General features: G+C 38.9%; 1 protein-coding gene across 2 annotated transcripts in view; it reads left to right on the forward strand.

Moving 5' to 3' along the window:
- The window catches only part of PTN (pleiotrophin), a 106,691-nt gene extending 96,776 nt beyond the window's left edge, over nucleotides 1–9,915 (forward strand). The window contains exon 5 of one of the 2 annotated variants that reach the window (XM_036994584.2): nucleotides 6,012–9,915. In XM_036994584.2, the coding sequence (XP_036850479.2) occupies nucleotides 6,012–6,064 (53 nt within the window). In that variant the 3' untranslated portion in view covers nucleotides 6,065–9,915. Of the gene's footprint in view, nucleotides 1–6,008 lie in introns of both variants that reach the window. The other variant, XM_017651340.3, reaches the window with a different exon arrangement.
- The last annotated feature ends 10,205 nt before the right edge of the window (nucleotides 9,916–20,120 follow it).

Consider the following 20,120-nt stretch of genomic DNA (forward strand, 5'->3'; position numbering starts at 1 on the left):
TGTGTGGGGAGGTGACTGTCGAGAAGTGTAAAGTCTTAAGAGTGGCTACGAATTGAGGAAGGAGCAGAGGCTTTCACTGAACAGAGAAATCAAACATGAATCCCCATTCCCCTGTTTTCAGTGTGTGTGTGTGTGTGTGTGTGTGTGTGTGTGTGAGCATTTCAGTGTGTTATTCTACTCTACCGAGCTCTGTACACAGGGTTCTTCAAAGTAACTCTGGAGACATGGGAATGGAGTTACGGCCACTAGTTCCACCTTGTGGGACAGCATATAGGAACAATCAAATCAGACACACACACTTACACACACACACATACCCTGAGTTTTTTAACATTGGTACCAGAAATGTATATTAATCACACCAGAATATACACAGGCATCATTATACACATTCTCAAAGCCACCTAAATAAATTGCACATCACTTGCTTTGGCTATATGTGCCTCTCATCAGTTTTATTTAGTACCTATAAGCATTTTTTCACCAAAGGTGTAAAAGACAAAACTGAACTGCTGGCTATTGAACACACACACACACACACACACACACACACACTTCATTTTCATCTGTAACCACATGCAAGTGAGAAAACCCTGAATTAAAGGACTTACAGGTGAAGCACCTCTGATTCCCTTCACTTGTCTTCTTTCTCTTGATACTCAGGAAAAATCCACAAAAATGTTCAGTTGTTTTTACATTTCCAAATAAACGAATAGGTGTCCATAAAGATAATGTAGATGTGTTGAGCTACAAATGGAGGTTTAACTTGGTGGTTTTGTACACGCATATGTAGGTCAGATTAGGGAGTGACCCCAGCACACTTAGGATACCACTGTGTAGAGAAAGTGCCTCCTAAAGAGGGTCCTTTTCTCTGGCTTGGAGAAGCCAATATATATCTCAACTGCTTCCCCTAAAGAAAGGGAAATGGAGAGACAGGAGGGAAAAGAGGCCCAAAAGGCTATGGAGAGGAGTCTTTGGGTGAAAGGAGAGGAGCTTAGTCTACTGATATGGGGTGAATTGCTTTGGAAAGTGACCAACATGTTTAGGGACTTTTACTAAACCTCCTTTGTGTAGTTGATGAAATAATTTGTTCATCTCCATCGAACCTATTCCATTAACTCTACATTACTCTCCAGTGCTTCCATAGCTGAACTTTCTATGTTTAAGAGGTGCTATTAATGGTAAGTCATGTCTCTAAGTAAGTGGGGGTAAGAGAGGTTCCCCAAGGGTCCAGACATGTTTAGTTGGTGTCTAGACACAGATGCATACTCTCTTTTATTCACATCTACTTGGTATCAGAAAGGAAACATGTAAAAGGGCAGAAGTTTAGGAGGAGTGGTAGATACTATTATGAATAGAGTGGGTGAGCAAAAAGGAAGGTGGACAGTGAGGGAAAGAATAGGTATCAATATGTGGATGGCATTACTGAGGAGCAGTTATATATATGTATGGATTCCATACATAATCCTAGTTGTATGTATGGATGCGCAGATTCCATACCTAATCCTAGAAGAAAATGCATTGAGTCCATTGAAGGGGAAACGAAGCAAGTGGTATTACAAAATAAGAAAGTGAGGAAGAAACAACAAAACTACTACATAGACATTGATCTGCACCATACCTAAGAATGATATGCTAAGAAACCATTTTTTAAACATCATCCTATCCTTTTGATTCTTAAATAGAAATTTCTTCCTCTCTTGTGCCACTTAATGTCTGCTACCCTAATTTAAACTGAAAAATTGGGAAATCTAATGAATATTGCCATGTCAGGAAGCCCAGCCAACTCGTACCTGGATTCTAGGTGGATCACTGAGTTGTGCATTCACGGTTCAGCACACCTTATTATCAGTGCTGAGCCAGAGCGGACGGGTTGTGCAGGGTTAGATATTTTCAGATGACTGGGCAGCTAGTTCTAAAGCACAAGCACAAGTTCCTTTAAATAGGTTCGTGAAGCATTAAAAGGATCTTGGTACTATCCAGGCTTTTGGACATATTTACATTGAGATAGTGCTGTTGGACAGCGATAGAATCCTTTTTCCTTGCTCTGTTCTCCCGATTCGCTGAATGAGTCCCCGAAGGTTAGCGTTAGTGGTCTCTGCAGCATGCCTCCAGCTGTCCCCTTCCGGCCAGCATGTCTGACCTCTGAATCTGCAGTGCCCATTACTGAGTGTCCACAGCTCCTCAGACATGCATCCTACCTCTGAGAAGCTGCACATCTTCTATTTCTAGTCAGTTCTTCCTTCCACTGGTTTCATGACCCAAAGCTGCTTGATTTGTCAGTAACAAACAGAGTTTAACTCACTTTAGTTTAAAATCAGTCTTTGTTTCTTCTCTTAATTCCTTTTCATGTTTTCTGTGTACACACAGACCATCTGAAAAAAAAAAAAGGAATTAAACCAAAACAGTTTGCTAAGAAAATAAGATAAGCTTCTACCAGAATTCCCAACTCTTCTACTTCTTGGAATAACATCTCCCCTCAAAGCCTTTGGAAAACTTTTAAATTGATGTCTTTCCTTTTTTCCAGGCTCAGGCCTCACCCTCTCTCTCTCCGATTTCCCTGCATTGAAAATGGGAGCGTCTGTTTACTTGAACCAACTATATGGCGCTCCTATTCCTAGAAAGGCCTGTGAATAGATGGAAAAGAGATGATGTGTGTTGTTTGGTTATTTGCCTTTTGAGAATAAGTTTGCTGTGATAGAGTCTCAGATCAGTTCCTGATAAGAATTTAAATTTAAATCAGTCCTTCCTTTCAAGAAAGAAATTTGCCAGTACATATTTAGAGCTTTAAAAATGCCCTGTTCTTTGGTCTAGTAGATCCTCTTCTAATAATCTACACAAAGGCAAAACTTAAATACACCATGATTTTTCTGCAGAAACATGCATTTGCCTCATTATTTATAATAACAAAAAGTGGGAACAAGACAACTGAACAACAAGAGGAAAGGTTACAAAAAATACGGGAATACTGCTTGGTCATGTTTCAAAGTGTATGCAATGGCACAGAAAATACACAATGGGATTTTTAGTATAAAATACTTTGTAAACTATCAATATATTCCTTCCTAAAGTATCTTACATATATTCATAGAAAGAAAACATAAATAGAGCCGATTGTTTAAAGCATCCTCTCTATATTGTGGAAGTATGGGTAATTTCTGTGAACATATTTATTTACATTCTAAATAAGCCTGTATTGCTTTTTAAACCAGAAAAGCAATATTTTTTAAGTGAATGAAATAACTCAGAGAGGAAACACTCTCTCTTTCCATCAAGCTAAATTTACTGTATTTTTCCTCCCTAGTAATTTATTCTCCCTGTGGACACTCTATCTTTTACATCCCATGCATCTGTGATGTCGTAATAAACTAGCAGCAAGAGAAATAGGCATTGAAGCCATAAAAATGGCTGCCACATACCCCTGATTTTTAATACAAACATATACTTTTAGAAAACTTTGCAATTTTGAAAGACTGTTGCATAGAGAAATCTTGGAAACATTATTATTATTTTTTTGTGTGTGTTGAATATTTTTTTTTTTGAGAGGGCATCTCTCATATTTATTGATCAAATGGTTGTTAACAACAATAAAATTCTGTATAGGGGACTCAATGCACAATCATTAATCAACCCCAAGCCTAATTCTCAACAGTCTCCAATCTTCTGAAGCATAATGAACAAGTTCTTACATGGTGAACAAATTCTTACATAGTGAATAAGTTCTTACATGGTGAACAGTACAAGGGCAGTCATCACAGAAACTTTCGGTTTTGATCACGCATTATGAACTATAAACAATCAGGTCAAATATGAATATTCATTTGATTTTTATACTTGATTTATATGTGGATCCCACATTTCTCCCTTATTATTATTATTATTATTATTATTATTATTATTATTATTATTTTTAATAAAATGCTGAAGTGGTAGGTAGATGCAAGATAAAGGTAGAAAACATAGTTTAGTGTTGTAAGAGAGCAAATGTAGATGATCAGGTGTGTGCCTATGGACTAAGTGTTAATCCAAGCTAGACAAGGGCAACAAAACATCCACGGATGCAGAAGATTTCTCTTTCAAAACAGGGGGGCGTGAGGTTCTAAGCCTCACCTCTGTTGATCCCCAATTTCTCACCTGATGGCCCCCCTGCGACTGTGCCTGTCTTAGGTTGTTCCTCCCTTGAGGAATCTTACCCGTCGGAAACATTATTTTTAATGTCAGCTTTATGAGAGCAGAATTTTGTCCTGTTTGCCATTATATCCCAGCATCTAGAACACTGCCTGCATATAGTGGATATAGAATGTATACTTGCCAAATGAATAAATGAGTTTGTTTGAATGGAAATGGTAAAATAGGATCTTAGAAGTTGTAATATCATCCAGTATTGATGATGGGCCTCTGAAGAGGAGATACTGGTTTTTTTTTTAATCCCCAGTATACAGGAAACAGATGCAGAATGATTGATTTGCCCACAGTCACAGAGTTGGTAAATGAAGACATTGAGTAGAAGCAACTCTCTAGGTGAAGACTTGTTCTCAGTGTGATCCTAACAGAACTTCATTGTTTCCTTATTGTCCTACCACCAAATGGCCACGATACCACTTACCTACCTCAAGATTTTGTTTCCAACTCAGAATTTTAAAAGTGGGCTCAGAATTTATTGCAGCATAGCTCATGTTAATTCCTGTGCAGTCTTCTCACAGCCTCTTCTTATCTTATCAGTAGTTGCTATGCATTGAAAGAATTTTCTTGGCTAAATTTTGCATTTTCTAGCTGAAATATGGTAAGGTGCTCCAGGGACTCTGACCCAGCTGAATCCTTCCTAGAATATTCTTTTTAGGAAAGTCAGGACTTTCTGAACACTATCAAATATATCTTAAACAAAACAACCTGTTTTCTTTTCAAGTAGTACAAAGTATACACCTGCCATTAGAGAGACGAGTACTACCCCCATCAGCTCAAAAACTGGCCAAGGAAAGGATGGAAGGTCGTAAACCCAGGAAGTGCAGGCACACCAAGGGCACCCCTGTGCATTTTGTTTCCAGGGCAGTGATGTCAGGTGGGGATCGTCCCAGGGAACAGAACTAGGCACCTTTCAGGCAGGTGCCCTTTACTCTCACATTTTGGCAGCAGCTCACTTCCTACTCGTGCCCATTTCTGCTTTCCAGCCTCAATCTGGTGGGGAGGAGCAACAACTTAGCCTGGGGTGTCACTTGATACGTGGCTGGGTGTGCTTCCTTCTCTTGCCTTGGTCCTTTTCAACGTGAACTATGGTGTCCTACTGTTTCCCATCAGGACAGTGATCACACTGGCTACTAAAACCTTCGAGAGGCACCACTGTATGAGAGTATCCCAAAGCACGTGGCTTTACTGAGGTATAGCCCTGCTCCAGGCCAATTTGTGAAAAGGTGACTGAATGGAAAGGAATGGGGGTTTTCAATTTAAATCTTCATGGTTTTATACTTGATTTAGGCCAGGTTGGTACATTTCATTTGCTTTATCCAAGACTAGGAATCCCTACAAGGTCAAAGCTCTGTGTGGTTCATACATGGTCCTTCATGCATGAAGAGCTGGCCAAAAATATAAGCAAAGAGCAGATCAGGACAGGAGACACTTTGCAATTGTTTGTCTTAACAAAATGCATATCAACAGTCCCATAGAAAGGGATTGTGGGAAGGGAGGGATAAGCAAAACGTTTGTACCTCTTCATTGGGCAGTAACCTGGCTTGTTCTCTGAGGCCTGCTGTGTTTCTATTTTCCAAGTAAGACAGTATTTCTATATCAAGTGGAAACAACCATAAGACAATAGGCATAGACAGATGTTCATCTGCCCATTTGCACAGGCACTGTCCTGGCAAAAGCAGGTACACACGTGTGCACACACACATAAACACTTACACCTTATATATCTAATCATTTCAGTCTTGGCCAATTATAAGTGGCTCCCCCCACCTTAGCTTACTAATGTGATGCTTTTTTTTTTCTCTTTCTTTTATTTTTAATCACAGCAGAATCTAAGAAGAAGAAAAAGGAAGGCAAGAAACAGGAGAAGATGCTGGACTGAGATGCCACCTTCTGTGGAACATGAATAGATGTCAGCAAACAGGATCAGTTAACCATTGCATTTATACCTACCGTAGGCTTTTTATTCAAAATTTATCTATAGCTTAAGTATACAATAGGCAGAAACAAAAAGGAAAGAAATTTTTTGTAGTAGCATTTTTAAAATGTATACCATAGTACCAGTAGGGGCTTATAATAAAGGACTGTAATCCTATTAGAAAGTTGACTTATAGTACAGGATAAATGATAGGAAATTGAGGTAAGTTTTTTGAAGTTATGTGATATTTTACACTTAAAATTTTTTTACACTTTTTTTTTCTTTTGGCAACAATTTAAATGTTATGGCCATGTAAACTACTTCTCTCATTAGGCATTTTTTTCACCTAGACTTTTTTTCCCAATTGAGAAAAATAGATACTAAACAAAGCAGCAATAAAATATAATCATCCTATTTGAAGAAAATATCTTATTTTCTGCCAATTGATTTTTTTAAAAAATCAAAATGGATGGAGGGGGCAGAGCATGCCTTATTTCAATGTTGACTTTTAAAAAAAAAGAAAAAAGAAAAGCATTAATACATGAAATTCTTTCATTTTGGCAGAAACATTTGTTTTCTTGATGAAATTATTTTTCCATCTGAGGAAAAAAAAGACTAGGAAAATAAATCAAGGTAATGCTGAATAAAAGGTGCTTTTGCGTGCAATAATTTGATATTGTAACCCTCTTTCCTTTGTCTCCCACTCCCCCCAAGTCAACCTGTTAGCAGTGAGATTTTATCATACAAACTAACTGAATCACTCTTGGGCACAAATGTTATAGAGGTTTTAAACAGATGTAGATGTAGACATAGCTGTATATCTGTATCGGTATATTTTTAACTTTGAATCAGTATTTAGTAAGTTAGACTGGTGCTACTGAATTGAACAGAAGTCCCAAAGTAGTCTAAGGTTTTGTGGAACAGAAAATCGCTCTTCTTATGTTGAATCAGTTTGAGTGTGCACCGTCCAAATCAGGAACAGAGTAACACAATGCAAAATGGTAGTTTGCCCTTGGTATCTATAAACCAAGAATTCCTACCCTATTATCTACCGTATGACCGCTAAGGACTCTGTACAACTTCCTTTTCTGCTGGGCTCTAAGCACAGTCTTTAAGTAAACAAGTCTATGCTCCTATTATTCAGAGAAATAACATCTCAGAAACCAACTGGGATTGGATTAGCTTCAAAGTATTTCTCTTGAAAAAGTCCTCTCTAATTTTACAGTGATAAGACTTAATAAACAAACATATATATGCCATTTTCAGAGATAACAGTTTCAGCATACCTTGGCTAGCCAGAAAATAATTACAAACTGGTCTAAAGATGCAGCCTAAGTGTCCTCAAAGCTAATCTGCTTTTGCCATCTAGTGGAAGACACCACTTGAGCTGGGAATTTGAGGGGCCCATAGAATCAGCCAACTCTGTCAAAGCCAAAGCCAACTGCCAGGGTGGAGAAGAAAAAGGTGGGCTTCGGGCACACACACTGAACATTCTGTGGAATGGTGCTTAATAAAAACAAGAGTACCTTGTAAAGAGCAAATAACAAAAAGATGAATAGTGACTGCAGTCCTTCTATAAGCACACGTTGATAGGAAAAGAGCACCTGTGGAGATGAACGGAGATGAAAGAAAGACCTTGTTTTGAGTGAGTGGATTTTTTGACAGCAAAGTCCCACAAGGACAGGGTTGGTGGGAGAGTCTGCAGCAACTTTCGTTAGCCTCTCACCTAATGTTGCTCCTCCGTCATCATCATCATCTAGCAGCCCATGAATCAGTAATGAGCCAAGGGAAATAAGAACAAAATATCCCAAGGGAAAAACAGTCCTGTAAATAATTGTGGCATCCCCCCTTTATTCCCAGGGCATGGCAGGAAGCCAGGGGCCATCTGCTGTGTCAAGGAGGATTCCTAACAAACCATATAACTCCCTGATTCTCTGTCAAAGCAAGGGTTGAAACGCTCATCTATATTCCATAGAGTATGAAATTCAACCTCCTCTAACTCTCAAGAGTTTTCTACCCCTGCCCCAGCTTTAAACATCATGTTAAATCTCACTGAAATATTGAAAACATAAAAACGAAAAGAACAAGCCTCCCAAATCACTGATTCTCACAAATGGGAAAAAGCAGACCATCAACAGTCACTTCATAGAGTGCCTCGGCAAACTCTTTCTCTCCCCAGATGTTCTGAGTTTTATGAACTTTGCCCTAAAGTGCATTAAGCCTTGAGGAAGGAAAGAGGAATGTAAAGAGGTCAGCTCTGTTTCCTTAAATGGCCTCAGAGTGAAGATAAGTTTTCTTCCCAATAATTAGGAAGGTGCAGAGCAGCCTCACCAAAACCCTAGCAAAAACAATCTTTTTCATTGCCAGAAAGTGTCCCTGTTTAGCTCAGTGATTGCATCCTCCACACATCTTCTCTGGTAGACTTTCTGATTTATTCTGACTATATGAAAGCTGTCACACTCATGATACATAGATATTATCAAGCAGAGGATCTTGGATAAACACATTTTGACTTCATATACTCCTGGAATGGAATGATATTCTCACATCTTGTTAACTCTGTAAGAGTGGAACTCCAAACAGAATTTAGTGCTCTGAATAGTTATCAAGTAAAGTTCTACTAAATGGTGTGGTTTGGAAGGCATGGCTATAAAAAATTTCAATGATGTCATCTGTGGCTGCTTGACTGTAAGAAGATTTATTTGAGGAAAGAAAAACTGCAGTTCTTTACCCATTAAGGCAGATATTTCTTTAGGAATAAGAGATACATACTTTTTACCCCATAATATGGAACTCTTGGCTCCATATTTCTGAAAATCTTACATTAATTACATTAATTGTAACTTCTTTAAATGAACAGGTAAATATGCTTTAGGAGGCACTGAATGAGGCCATAGAAAATACTATCTTTCACAAATTGTATTATTTTAGAAGAGTTTCCAAACATAAAAACTAGAACTTTATCAACCTTTAGTCATGGGGTTTTCTAATGAAATGAACCAAAGGGCTTTCTTCCTATTAATCTCCAAAAATTATAAGGCAGATGAACATCCTTTGATGTGGAATATCAAAGTACTCTATTACCCCTTTTTTTTCTGGCTTGCTTTTAATTTAATTAATTTTAAGCCTTAAGCTTTTCAAAGTGGGATCTATCTGTAGGCCAGGTGTAGGGGAATAATTATGCAACACTGCTCATGTAAACTCACATTGTAGATTCTTCTGTGGAGGAAAACAGGCTCTTCACTGTACACAAGGTTATTTCTGAATTGCAAAAATTATCTCCATGTTTTTTCCCTGTATGACCATGTTTGTTTCCTAGAATCTCCCACTCAGTCTTGGCTACCGCAGTCAGACAGAAAGTGAGAGGACACTTGTTTTTGCATCTGGAAACGAGCAGCAGAGATTAACTGCTCCAGCCAAATAAATACATTTAATTTAACTTTTCAAAGAAGATTCTGAGTCTTGGGATACATTCATATAAGGAGAGAGGGGGATTATATTATTCTGAGCCTCCAATTAATGCCTACCTCAAATTTATGTGGACTCTAATTCTCCCAGAAATAAAAGATCTGGAATATTTTTTTAATCACAGAAAGATATGTTTGGAATTCCACCTCCTTCCCCCACTGCTTCTGGTCTTCCCAGTACTTGAGTCTTCCAAGCAAGGCACCAAAAGTGAAGTGAAATGCTCAAGCCTGTTAGAGTCACAGTGAAATAATGTCATTCAAGTGTATTTCAGCACAAAGAAATGTAGACTTACACATGTTTGGTTTTTCAATTTAAAAAGAAAAATAAAGAACAATTAGCTCTCAATATTTGATTTCTGTGAAGTGCTTTTTTTTTTAATGGATAAAACCTTAACAGGCAACACCCTGTTTTAACGTATTATGTGTATATCCATGACAACTACTGTATTAATTTATTCATGGGGTTCACTAAGGAGGTTACAGATCTAGATTATCACCACAGATTCTCTTTTTTTTTTTTTTTAATGTGCGTGGGAGCCATACACATTGCATTAGAGAATGAGAATGTGGGAGGTCCTGACATCATATCCCCTCACTCCTGGGAATGGAGGGAGGTCCTGGACACGACGCAGGTGCTGTACGTGTATCCATACACTCAGCCTGCTCTTGGCGGGGACACAAAGGTTACATGAAATCATCAGAGGACAATTTTCTTTTTCTGTCTGTCTAGCAGAGTAACTAGCCTTTTCACATGGTGGCAGAGAACTCTCCAAAGCCCTTGATTGGAAGCCACCAAACCTTGAGGCTCTGGCCTGGAATAGGGCCCACACCGCATCGGCCACATTCTAATGGTTAAAATGAGTTACAGGATCAGCTCAGATTCTAGAGGAATCCAGGAGGTATGGTTCCCTGAGGGCCATATTTGGGGACAAGATACACAAAAGAGTAAAATACGTATTAGACGGTGGTAGGCGCAACAGAGAAAAGTAGAACAGTGAAGGGCAATATGTAGTGTTGGGCAAGTGTACAATTTTAAATACAGTGAAAGAAAGGCCTTAGGAGAAGTTGACCTTCAGAGTAGCAAAACTGAAGGAGGTGAGGGAGCAAGTCATGCAGTTATTGGCAGGGAGAACCTTCCAGGCAGAGCGAGCAGGCAGGGCAGTGAGTGCAAAAAACTCTGAGATGTGAGTTTCCAGCTTATTCCATGAAGAGCAGGCTGTGGTTGAAGTAAGAAAAGGAAAAAGGATTAAGATATCATCAGAGTAATGGAAAATGAGGGCAGCATCGATGAGGGTTGGGCCCAGAGGAATCATTTTATTTCTCCTGTGAGACACTTCTTCCTCAAACAAGGGAAGCCAAGTGGGAATGTTGGCAGGAACTTTGGTGGATGGGGTTTCGTCAAGTGCTTCAAATTCTTCCTAATAAGGCTGCTGAACCACTCAAAGCCTGTTATTTTCCTTGAGATTCATGTAAGCTCTGTGGCAAAGCTCTCAACTGCCCTGGTCTAATTTGGCAGCTGAATGACCCATCTCTGAGTTTGGTTTTCATCAGTCTCAGTCCAATGGCAACTGGTAAAAAGAGATGCTTGGGGCATGGTGACAAGAAGACTTGGATTTTAGTCCATGCCTCAGAGTGAAAATGGTGACATTTGAGCTTATAATTCCCTCAGTTTTATTTATTCAGGTCTATTGCAAAGGCCGCCAGTTCCTAAACGTTTCACCAACAGCGTCCCCATCAACGACCTTATTTACCAGCTCTCCACTACAGATCATGGACTCTCAGTTTCCCATCTTAGAATTTTAATGTCAGGCCCATTGCCCATTGCTTTTTATAACATTTTGGCTCTGTAATTATTTCCACCTACTTCAATAATCTCTGCAGGTCTGAGTCCTATACCCAACGGCCTCCTGTGTGCTTTTGTGTTCATTCTGCATCAACGAGTGCTCTTTGGTTGCAAGCAACAGAACCTACTACACTTAAGCTGAAGTTTGTGTACCTATGTGTGTTGTGCATGGGAAGGAACTTCTTGAAAGGATATTCAGTAGCTCAAATTTTTAGTAGAAGAGCCTAGGGAAGGTCAGAGGATCAATGCAGCATTAAGAGAAAGACACATATGCACATACATAAAAGACACAAATACTCTGGGCACCTGAGCATCCTAAGAATTCCTCACATGACTCAGTTCTAATCCTTTTTGGTTCCTCTGTGTTCTTGTATTCTTGGGACGTTTCCTTCTGGGAAAGGGACTCCAGCTGGCCTAGCTAGGGCCACACATTGTCGAAAGTCCTTGGTGTTCAGATTGGCAGCCTACCAAAATCACACGGAGGTGAAGTAGAGCAATTCTTCAAACAAGGGCACACTTATCAGAAATAAAAGGAAAAATTAACACTGAAGCCTTAAAATAAATATTTTAACTAATTATGTTAATTATGTTTAATAGTAAACTTGAAAACACGGAATACTAGGAAATTAGTGTTGACATGGGTTGGAAATATATTGTACAGGAATTTTAATTCAAAGGGACTTGTCAGACATTAATGAGTTAGTATTTTTTAATAAAAAACTGAAGTAACAATGTTTACACTTGCAGGATTTTAGTGTGTTACCTGGAAGTGGTTTATGGGATAAATCTGAGTAGCAAAGCTTTTAAGACAGGAAGACATTAGGAAGTTACTAGAATTTTCCAACTGAGAAATAATGAAAGCCTTTTGGACCTGTCATACATTTTGCCTCTGGCCACCCAGTCATTTTCTCTCTTGATTATTTCATTTTCTCTTCATCCTTCCTGTTGCCTTGTTACTTTCTTTGGGTTCCAAGGAGATCTGACTTAATAATACATTCTGCTGCATGCTTTGGGAGCCTCGTTTCATAGGAGTAAATATCCTCATATAGTGAAGCCCACTTAGCTGACCGGTTGTCATTAACATCCTGGTTCTCTGCCTTCCTTCCTTTCATTGCTTTAGCGTAAATCAGGTCATCTTGACTAGCAGACTTAGTCCCAGTGTGAGCTTTGTGAACCATCCCCTGCTTAGTTATGTAACGTCATCTGGCTCAAAAAGAAATTCAGCATCAAGCCAATCTTGCTTTCTCACAGCCTCATTGTGGCCCAGGTGTAAGAAGTAGGAGCACACCTGAGACAAAGCCTCCAATTTATTACTTTTTGCTAGTGTGTTCTTAATTAACTCCCTGTAGTCAGCCCAGAACTCTAGCCCTGATAAGACTGGCTCTGCTTTCCTTTCTCAATCCTCTGCCCCAACCACACCATCACCACTCAGGTGTAGTCCTGTCCTGAACCTCTGATCACATCCACACAGACTTGGATGCAAATCAAACCTCCAGGCCAAGGGGTAGGTCCTTATTTTACCTGATTTTAGAGTACCTGCTGCCATGTTCCCTGGGCTACATTTCAGCAAGCATTTCACTTTTTTCTGGACTTCCCTGATGCTAGCTTTTACTCGTTACCCTCTCACTCACACCTGTGGCCTATGCCTACATCTTCCGGATGCTGAATGCTGGGCTGTATTTCCTCCTGCATCTGCAGCTTTATCTCCTCCCACATCACCTTTCTTTCTTTTCCTTCCTCTCAGCAGCTCCTATGCATGTGGGGAGATCTCTGCTTCCAGAGGTAAGTTCTTCTGAATCATCCGTACCTGCTTGAAGTTATCTTCTGAGCTCCAGGTTTGTGCTGAGATAAGGGAATTCATTCAAATGGAAGGGAAATGGATAGATGGAACTGTTTACTTGGAGAATTTTGGAGAACTAATTTGATAGAGAAACTGGTGGGGAACCATAAAACTGGAATGCTAAATCTAATGGAGGGGTATCCCATGAATTCCTTTAGCAGTCTGGAGAAGACTATGGATTCCTTCATGGAATAGTGTTTTAAATGCTTAAAATAAATTATGTTGGCTTATAAGTGATTGCAATTATATTGAAACAGTTGTCACTATACTAGGAAGACAAATTTTTGGTATAGAAATATTTTGCTTCCCTATTTTATTAAATATTACTAAATATTAAATAACAAGATCTAGAGTTCAATTTAATAGTGATACATATAAATGGTACTTGTAGGCATCTGTAGCACCTGTAATACAATGAGATGCTCTGTGATCTCTAGTCACAACAAAGTCACTCATACTGCTAATACTGCTGTGATTTGCTGCCCCATTTGCAGTGGAAGAAACTGTTAACAGTTCTGGTTCCATTAGAGCTGAATGAAAATAAACAAGAATTTGTTTCCTATTTAAGTCACGAACCCCCAAATTTACTTCATGCTCATCGTCTAAGAACCCTATGCCAGTGGAAGTCACAGTCACAGTCAAGAGGAGAGCGCTGTCCTGACTCTGTGGCACTGCCCTCCTTAGGGGGGCCCTTTGGCTATTTCATCAGACTGGGATCTGCATTTCGTCCCAACATTAGGCTGCTTCTCCGGCCAAGCCCCCATCACACCACCGTCATTTCTCCCTGGTGCCTTTATGCCTGCTCTTGCCCTGTGTGGAATACCTGCTCCTTCCACCAGTGCTCCTGTGGTCTCTTCTCCCGATTCTTTGGTGAGCTTCCGTGTTACTCCATATCCTCTCACTCATACGTCTATTTACTCACTTATTCATTACCAGGTTTTAAGTGCCATGAAAAGGTATGCTACGTCCCCATCCAGACGAGATCCCCAAGTCCAGCCCCACCTACCACTCTTGCAGTTTACTATCTCATGCTTAGTACTCACTTCCAATAGCAACAATGTTCACGCTCAAACTTTTTTAGTAGATAGTAAGTAGTGGTGGCTACAATATATATCATACACATTTGCAGATAAGACCATTTCTTCTGGGTGGATAATAATAATTTTCCTTTCCTACAGATCAAATCCTATATAATGGATTTGAAAAGTAGGACACTTTGAAGACAATAACAGCTTTATTGAATTCTTACTGTGCAAAACACTGTTAAAATGGTTATTGTGGATTATCTCTTTAATTCTCATAACAATTCTGTGAGATGGGGGCTATCGAAAGCTTCATTATATAGTAAAATAAACTAAGGTTCACAGAAGTTAAATAATTTGCCCAAAGAATGTACTGAAGAACAAAAAGAATTGTATCAATAGTTCTTAGACACTTTCCACCCACCACTATGTGAAATGAAAATTATATAAACTCAGAGTTAGATGAATATATAGCCATATTTATAATATGTAGCCATATTTAAATGAGGATCACTGGAATCCATGCTGCTATTTGTATATAAATAACTGCTGAAAGTTATTAGGTTGAATAACAACCATAAGTCACAAAATGAACAGATGAACACCCCCCCTCCCCAAGCCCTCTACAGGTGAAATGTACAAAATACCAACATTCAATTGTACGTGGGGAGTAACTTAATACATAAATAGCAGTTAGAAGTTTTGGCACATTATATTCTCTATTGTATTTGTACTCATTATGTTAAGAGTTTGTATTTTGTTATAAGCATATTTTTTGTTCTCTTTTTCTAAATAAGAAGGCATTGTCTTCATGTTGACAATGAAGCAAAATCCTGAAATTCTTATTACAATAAAAGAACAAGATTGTTTTTTATCAGGTTAATTGAGAATTGCAGGATAGGGAAATAAGACGAAGAAAAATTACAAAAAGGCTTTTTGGCGTTATGGAGACAGTACATTCCATACCTGGCAATCACTGGTCCGGCCCATACAGCAAGCACAGAACTGTCAACATTGCATGGGACCTTAATTAGGAAAGGGCTCAATGGCAGTTCCAGGCAGTGGTATAAAGAGCCCTGAAACTTTGGTATCATGATCCAGCAGTCCCTGTAGCCTTGCATATGCGTGTCAGTGGTGGGACAAGACATGATAGGCAGCTATGGCAAGCCCCAGGGCAAGAATGACAGGACAGGCCCTGGGGATTCTGAAGCAACTAAATTCTTGCAGATTTGTTTTATAAAATTTTCATCCTCAGAGTAGAGTATGGGAGTTTCCATTACTCTATGTTCTTGTTAATTCTTTGTTCTGTCAAAGCTCTCAATTTTCTTAAGAAATAAGTGGTTGATTGATTGATTGATTTTTTTTATACTACTCATATGGGAAAAATGGGAAATAAAGTTATTTTCCAAGCATTTTTGCATATTGTAGATGAAAGTTTTTCATAAGGAATAAGCAAGGTAGCTGAAATCCTAAGTTCCTTTCACTCAAAATAACAATTTTTAAAAACCAGGGAACATATATCTTTATAATACTGGAGGAAGGAAGCTTCAGAAGTTTTCATAACCTTTACACCAGTTGATGCTTTACAATTATTTCTTTTTCAGTATTGCTCATTACTCCTACCTCAGATTCTCAAAATACGTGACAGTGTTCCAATTCTTGAGATTAGTCTTTAGGTAGTAAAATTGGAAAAAAGAAAAAGGATATGTATGTAAATACATACACACTGACTTACAAAATAAATGAATTTAGGTAGCTCAGTTTGGCATATTCAGGACAATCGAAAGCTAATTGCCCCATGTTGCTGTACTTGACTATGGCTATATAATATTTAACTCCAGAGGATACCAGAGAATCTGGGAAAAAATGAAAATGCTACATGGAATCATAGGTGAATGATCATATTCTTTACTTTTTCTCCCAATGCCTGTTTTTATATTTAACATCCACTCCCTGGTTGAGATTCCTCCACTTACCAGGAATCAGGAATCCTTAGCCTCTGAGATATGGTCCAGACCTTCCTCTGAACTCTGCTGGCCCCTGTTATCTATGAGACGTAGAGGAGCTCCAGCTGCTGTCTATGTGGTAGATAAGACTAGCATGGTCTGAAGAAATAGATATTAATCTCTACATAGAGAGACAATTAATTCCATGTCCAAGTGATCCTTCCAGCCTGAGATGTCATTATTTTTCTCATTATAAATTAATACCAGGGTGGGAAAACTGTTTTAAGATGGGTTTCTCACTTATACTCTGCTGTCATTTGTTTAGTTTTGGCAATAAACACGTGGTTCTCAAAAGGAAGTCACATTATTTCCAAGAGCCATAAAGATGTTTTTTCTGACATCTGCCCTGTTCTCAGCTTCTTGACGGCCACCCTCATGAACTCTGCTTCAAGTTCCTCTTCTCAAACTTGTTTGAAGTTGCCATATTCCAATTTCTACTCAGTTATATAAAATTACTTTTACGTATCATCAGTAGTTGGAATCTATAGAGAGGCAGTCTCTGGGGATTTGAAAATATATTTTAAAAAGAAATGGAATACCATTGGAAAGTGAATCTCTGAAATCATCGTTTAATGGGTCATATGCAAAGGCCACTTAAAAAGGATGGCTTTTATCCAAGGAATTGAGTGATGCAAGACGGGCACCACCAACACATTTAGCAAATGAGAGTCTGGGGGTGGGAGGAGTAATTTTAATGATCCCTATCAACCATAGAAATTTCAATAATATTGAATATTACTAATATCAGACACATGGCAGGGGTGGACTCACATTAAACACATTACAGAGCTGAAATGTAAAATCTTCATCTCCAGATTTAGAACAAGGAGTCTGGGGGTGGTGGGAGTTGGTGAGAGGGAGAAACTTAAACAAAACAGCCACCACATCCACCGACTTGACAGGACTGGTCTCATTGAGAAAATATCCATCTTCTGCTCGGGTCTGCATGTAAGAAGGACATCAGGGCCATGTCACAGTGAGTATTGCAGCCTGACATACAGTTGTTTTCACCACTATAAATTGATACACGGAGATGAAGATTTTACATTTCAGCTCTGTAATGCGTTTGATGTGAGTCCACCCCTGCCACGTGTCCAATATTAGTAATATTCAATATTATAGAAATTTCTATGGTTGATATGGATCATTAAAATTACTAGAGTAGAAACTGTTCCATATTAAATTATTTAAAATATCATCAACTTCAGAGTAATACAATACATAGTCAGTGTAATAGGTACTTCTTTACTCTGATATCTATTGGGGCGAATAGAATTAAACCCAAGTTAGGAAACACATCAAAATTAAATTACCAAGAAATCTCATTCCCAACCAGTGGTCTGCAAAACAAACTTTAATAACTTCCTGAAAGAAGCCTCCTCTCACATTTTCTGAGAGTAAAGAGAGACTTCAAGATGATAAGTAGGGAAAGGAGAGTTCTTACATATCAAAAATCTTCAAGACTGAAATGACACTTTTCCTAGCATTTAAATGAGCTGCATGAAGTCTCATAGAAAATGTGTGTATAGACTGTGTCATTATCAAAGTGTCTGACCATGTTCTGGCTACCTAAAAGGTCAATCTGAGAAGGAAAATTTAATAGGGGAGAGATGGATAACATGTAGCAATTTATTTTCTGTCTGTCATCCTGTGTTATACTGGGCTCATTTTCAGTGATACTCCAATATACACTAAGCAGAGTATTACTGAGAAATAAACTATCTTGGAATATAGAAAATTTATGAGATTGGTCTTTCTATCAGTATCTTGCTTAATTGGATAGTATGCACAACAAAATAAATTTACCCTCCAAATTCTCTAACAAAATCTCTCACATACTTTTCCTATTCAGGAACTCATATTTAATCATGTAAATTATTTATTTAAATAAATACTCCAACAGAACAGAGCATGACCAATACTACTGTATTAGTCAGCCTGGGCTACCATGACAAATTACCATAGACTGAGTGGTTTAAACATTAATATTTATTTCTTACCATTCTGGAACCTGGGAATTTCAAGATCAAGGTGCTGGCAGACCTAGTGTCTGGTGAGAGCCATCTTCCTGAAATGCAGGTGGCCACAGCCTTGCTGTATGCCTCACTTGGTAGAGAGCAGGTTCTAGTCTCCTCCTCTCCTTTGAGGTTCTCCATCATGGGGTTCCACCCTCATGACCTCATCATCTGAAACTAATTGCCTCTCAAAGACCCCAGCTCCTAATACTATTCCACTGGGGTTAGGAATTCAACATATGCCCTTTAGGGGTGGCGGGGACACCAACATGCAGTCTGTAACAGTTTAATTTCTGCCTAATGATAACTGTATTTGGTACCTTTTGCATTACATCAAAGGGTCACTAACAGTGCTGAGCAGGAATCAGATCCTTAATATTTACTCAGTATTGAGAAAGATCCTAAAGCCTTCTGATAGATTTTAAATCAATACTAATGGAGTTACAGTAAAGGAGTTATAGGAGAATGGAATTATTAGACATGAAAAAAAACACAAAGTTTTATCAGGATATAGGGAAATCTCAGTAGAGTTTACCTCGCCAAGACTTGAACTGGAAAATGCTAATTCACCACCAGTTTAGAAAACCTCAAAAGCAGCGGGTCATCGAGCTCTAGTGCTCCACAATGACTGTGAAGTCAGATCTATTTTGAGTGTTCTACCAGTCTGGATACCTTCCGGGACAATACCTACATTGTCCACACACACAACAGCAGGACCTTCAACAGGTCTGCAGTGCCCAAGAAATTCCTCCACTCACAGGCTCAGCGTAATAAATAATATTTGCAATTATAAATGATAACCTTGAGACATGATTTGTCTGTCAGTTAAACAGCTCTTCCACCAGGTGGAGCTTTGCTATATCATGATATTAACTAATAAGTAAAAAGCGATGCAGGTTGTTTTGAACTCCATGATGTCACTGCCATGAGAGGTCCTCCCCAACCAAAGGCATCTGGGAATGGTGCCTGTCCAGTCCTGGTCCAGTTAAGCCCTCTGTTCCATTTCATAATTTTAGTGACTGCAGTCAGTCCTCTGTTGACCAAACCTAGAGCTTTCTACTCACACAATTTAAACTTTGGTAGGATGTCCATTTGTATCAGTTCTAAGAATACCAGGATCCTCTAGCTAATACCAAAGACTTCTGCCAGTGAGACCATTCTGATTTTGACTCTGCCTTTCATTCCAGTCCTCATACATCTCTTGTTCTTGGTGATTTAGTACCACCATGCAATCCACCATTGTCATTGAAATCAAATAAGTCACTTCAGTGTGGGGTACACCTGCAAGAATAATTCTACCGTGAAAATTCATAAGGAGACTTTCTCCTCTATCAACCTTATCTCAGAGTTTCTTTGACAAGTACTGCAATCCCCCATCAACTCAATCTCTTTTTAGGACCGATCAGTTTTCTGTCTCCTCACTTTTCTGATCCAGAATGGGAGGGAAAGAAGTGTTAACATGGCTTGCTGAAAGGCAGATCACAATTTCCCAGTACCCAATGTTGCTTTTGTAAGCTCAAAATTGCAGGCAAATTAAAAGCAATAGAAACATTTCCTTCCATGTGCTGCCAAGAACATGGCATGTTATCCCAGTTTTGTCTCACCAAAGTATAATACAATGGAGTTTTATCACCCTGATATAGACAGCACATTGGCACCACCAGCAAGAAAACACGCTATTTGATTTCTTTGAGGTCTTTTCATTTCATTAATTCTCCTTGCCCTGTGAATAGTTACTGTCCTGGATGGAACCCATTATTTTCCTCTGGCTGGAATCAAGGTGTTCTTTTTTGTCATTGGGTGACAACAGTTTTGCTATGACGTACT

The sequence above is a fragment of the Manis javanica genome, chromosome 6 (genome assembly GCF_040802235.1).
Source record: "Manis javanica isolate MJ-LG chromosome 6, MJ_LKY, whole genome shotgun sequence".
Taxonomy (NCBI): domain Eukaryota; kingdom Metazoa; phylum Chordata; class Mammalia; order Pholidota; family Manidae; genus Manis; species Manis javanica.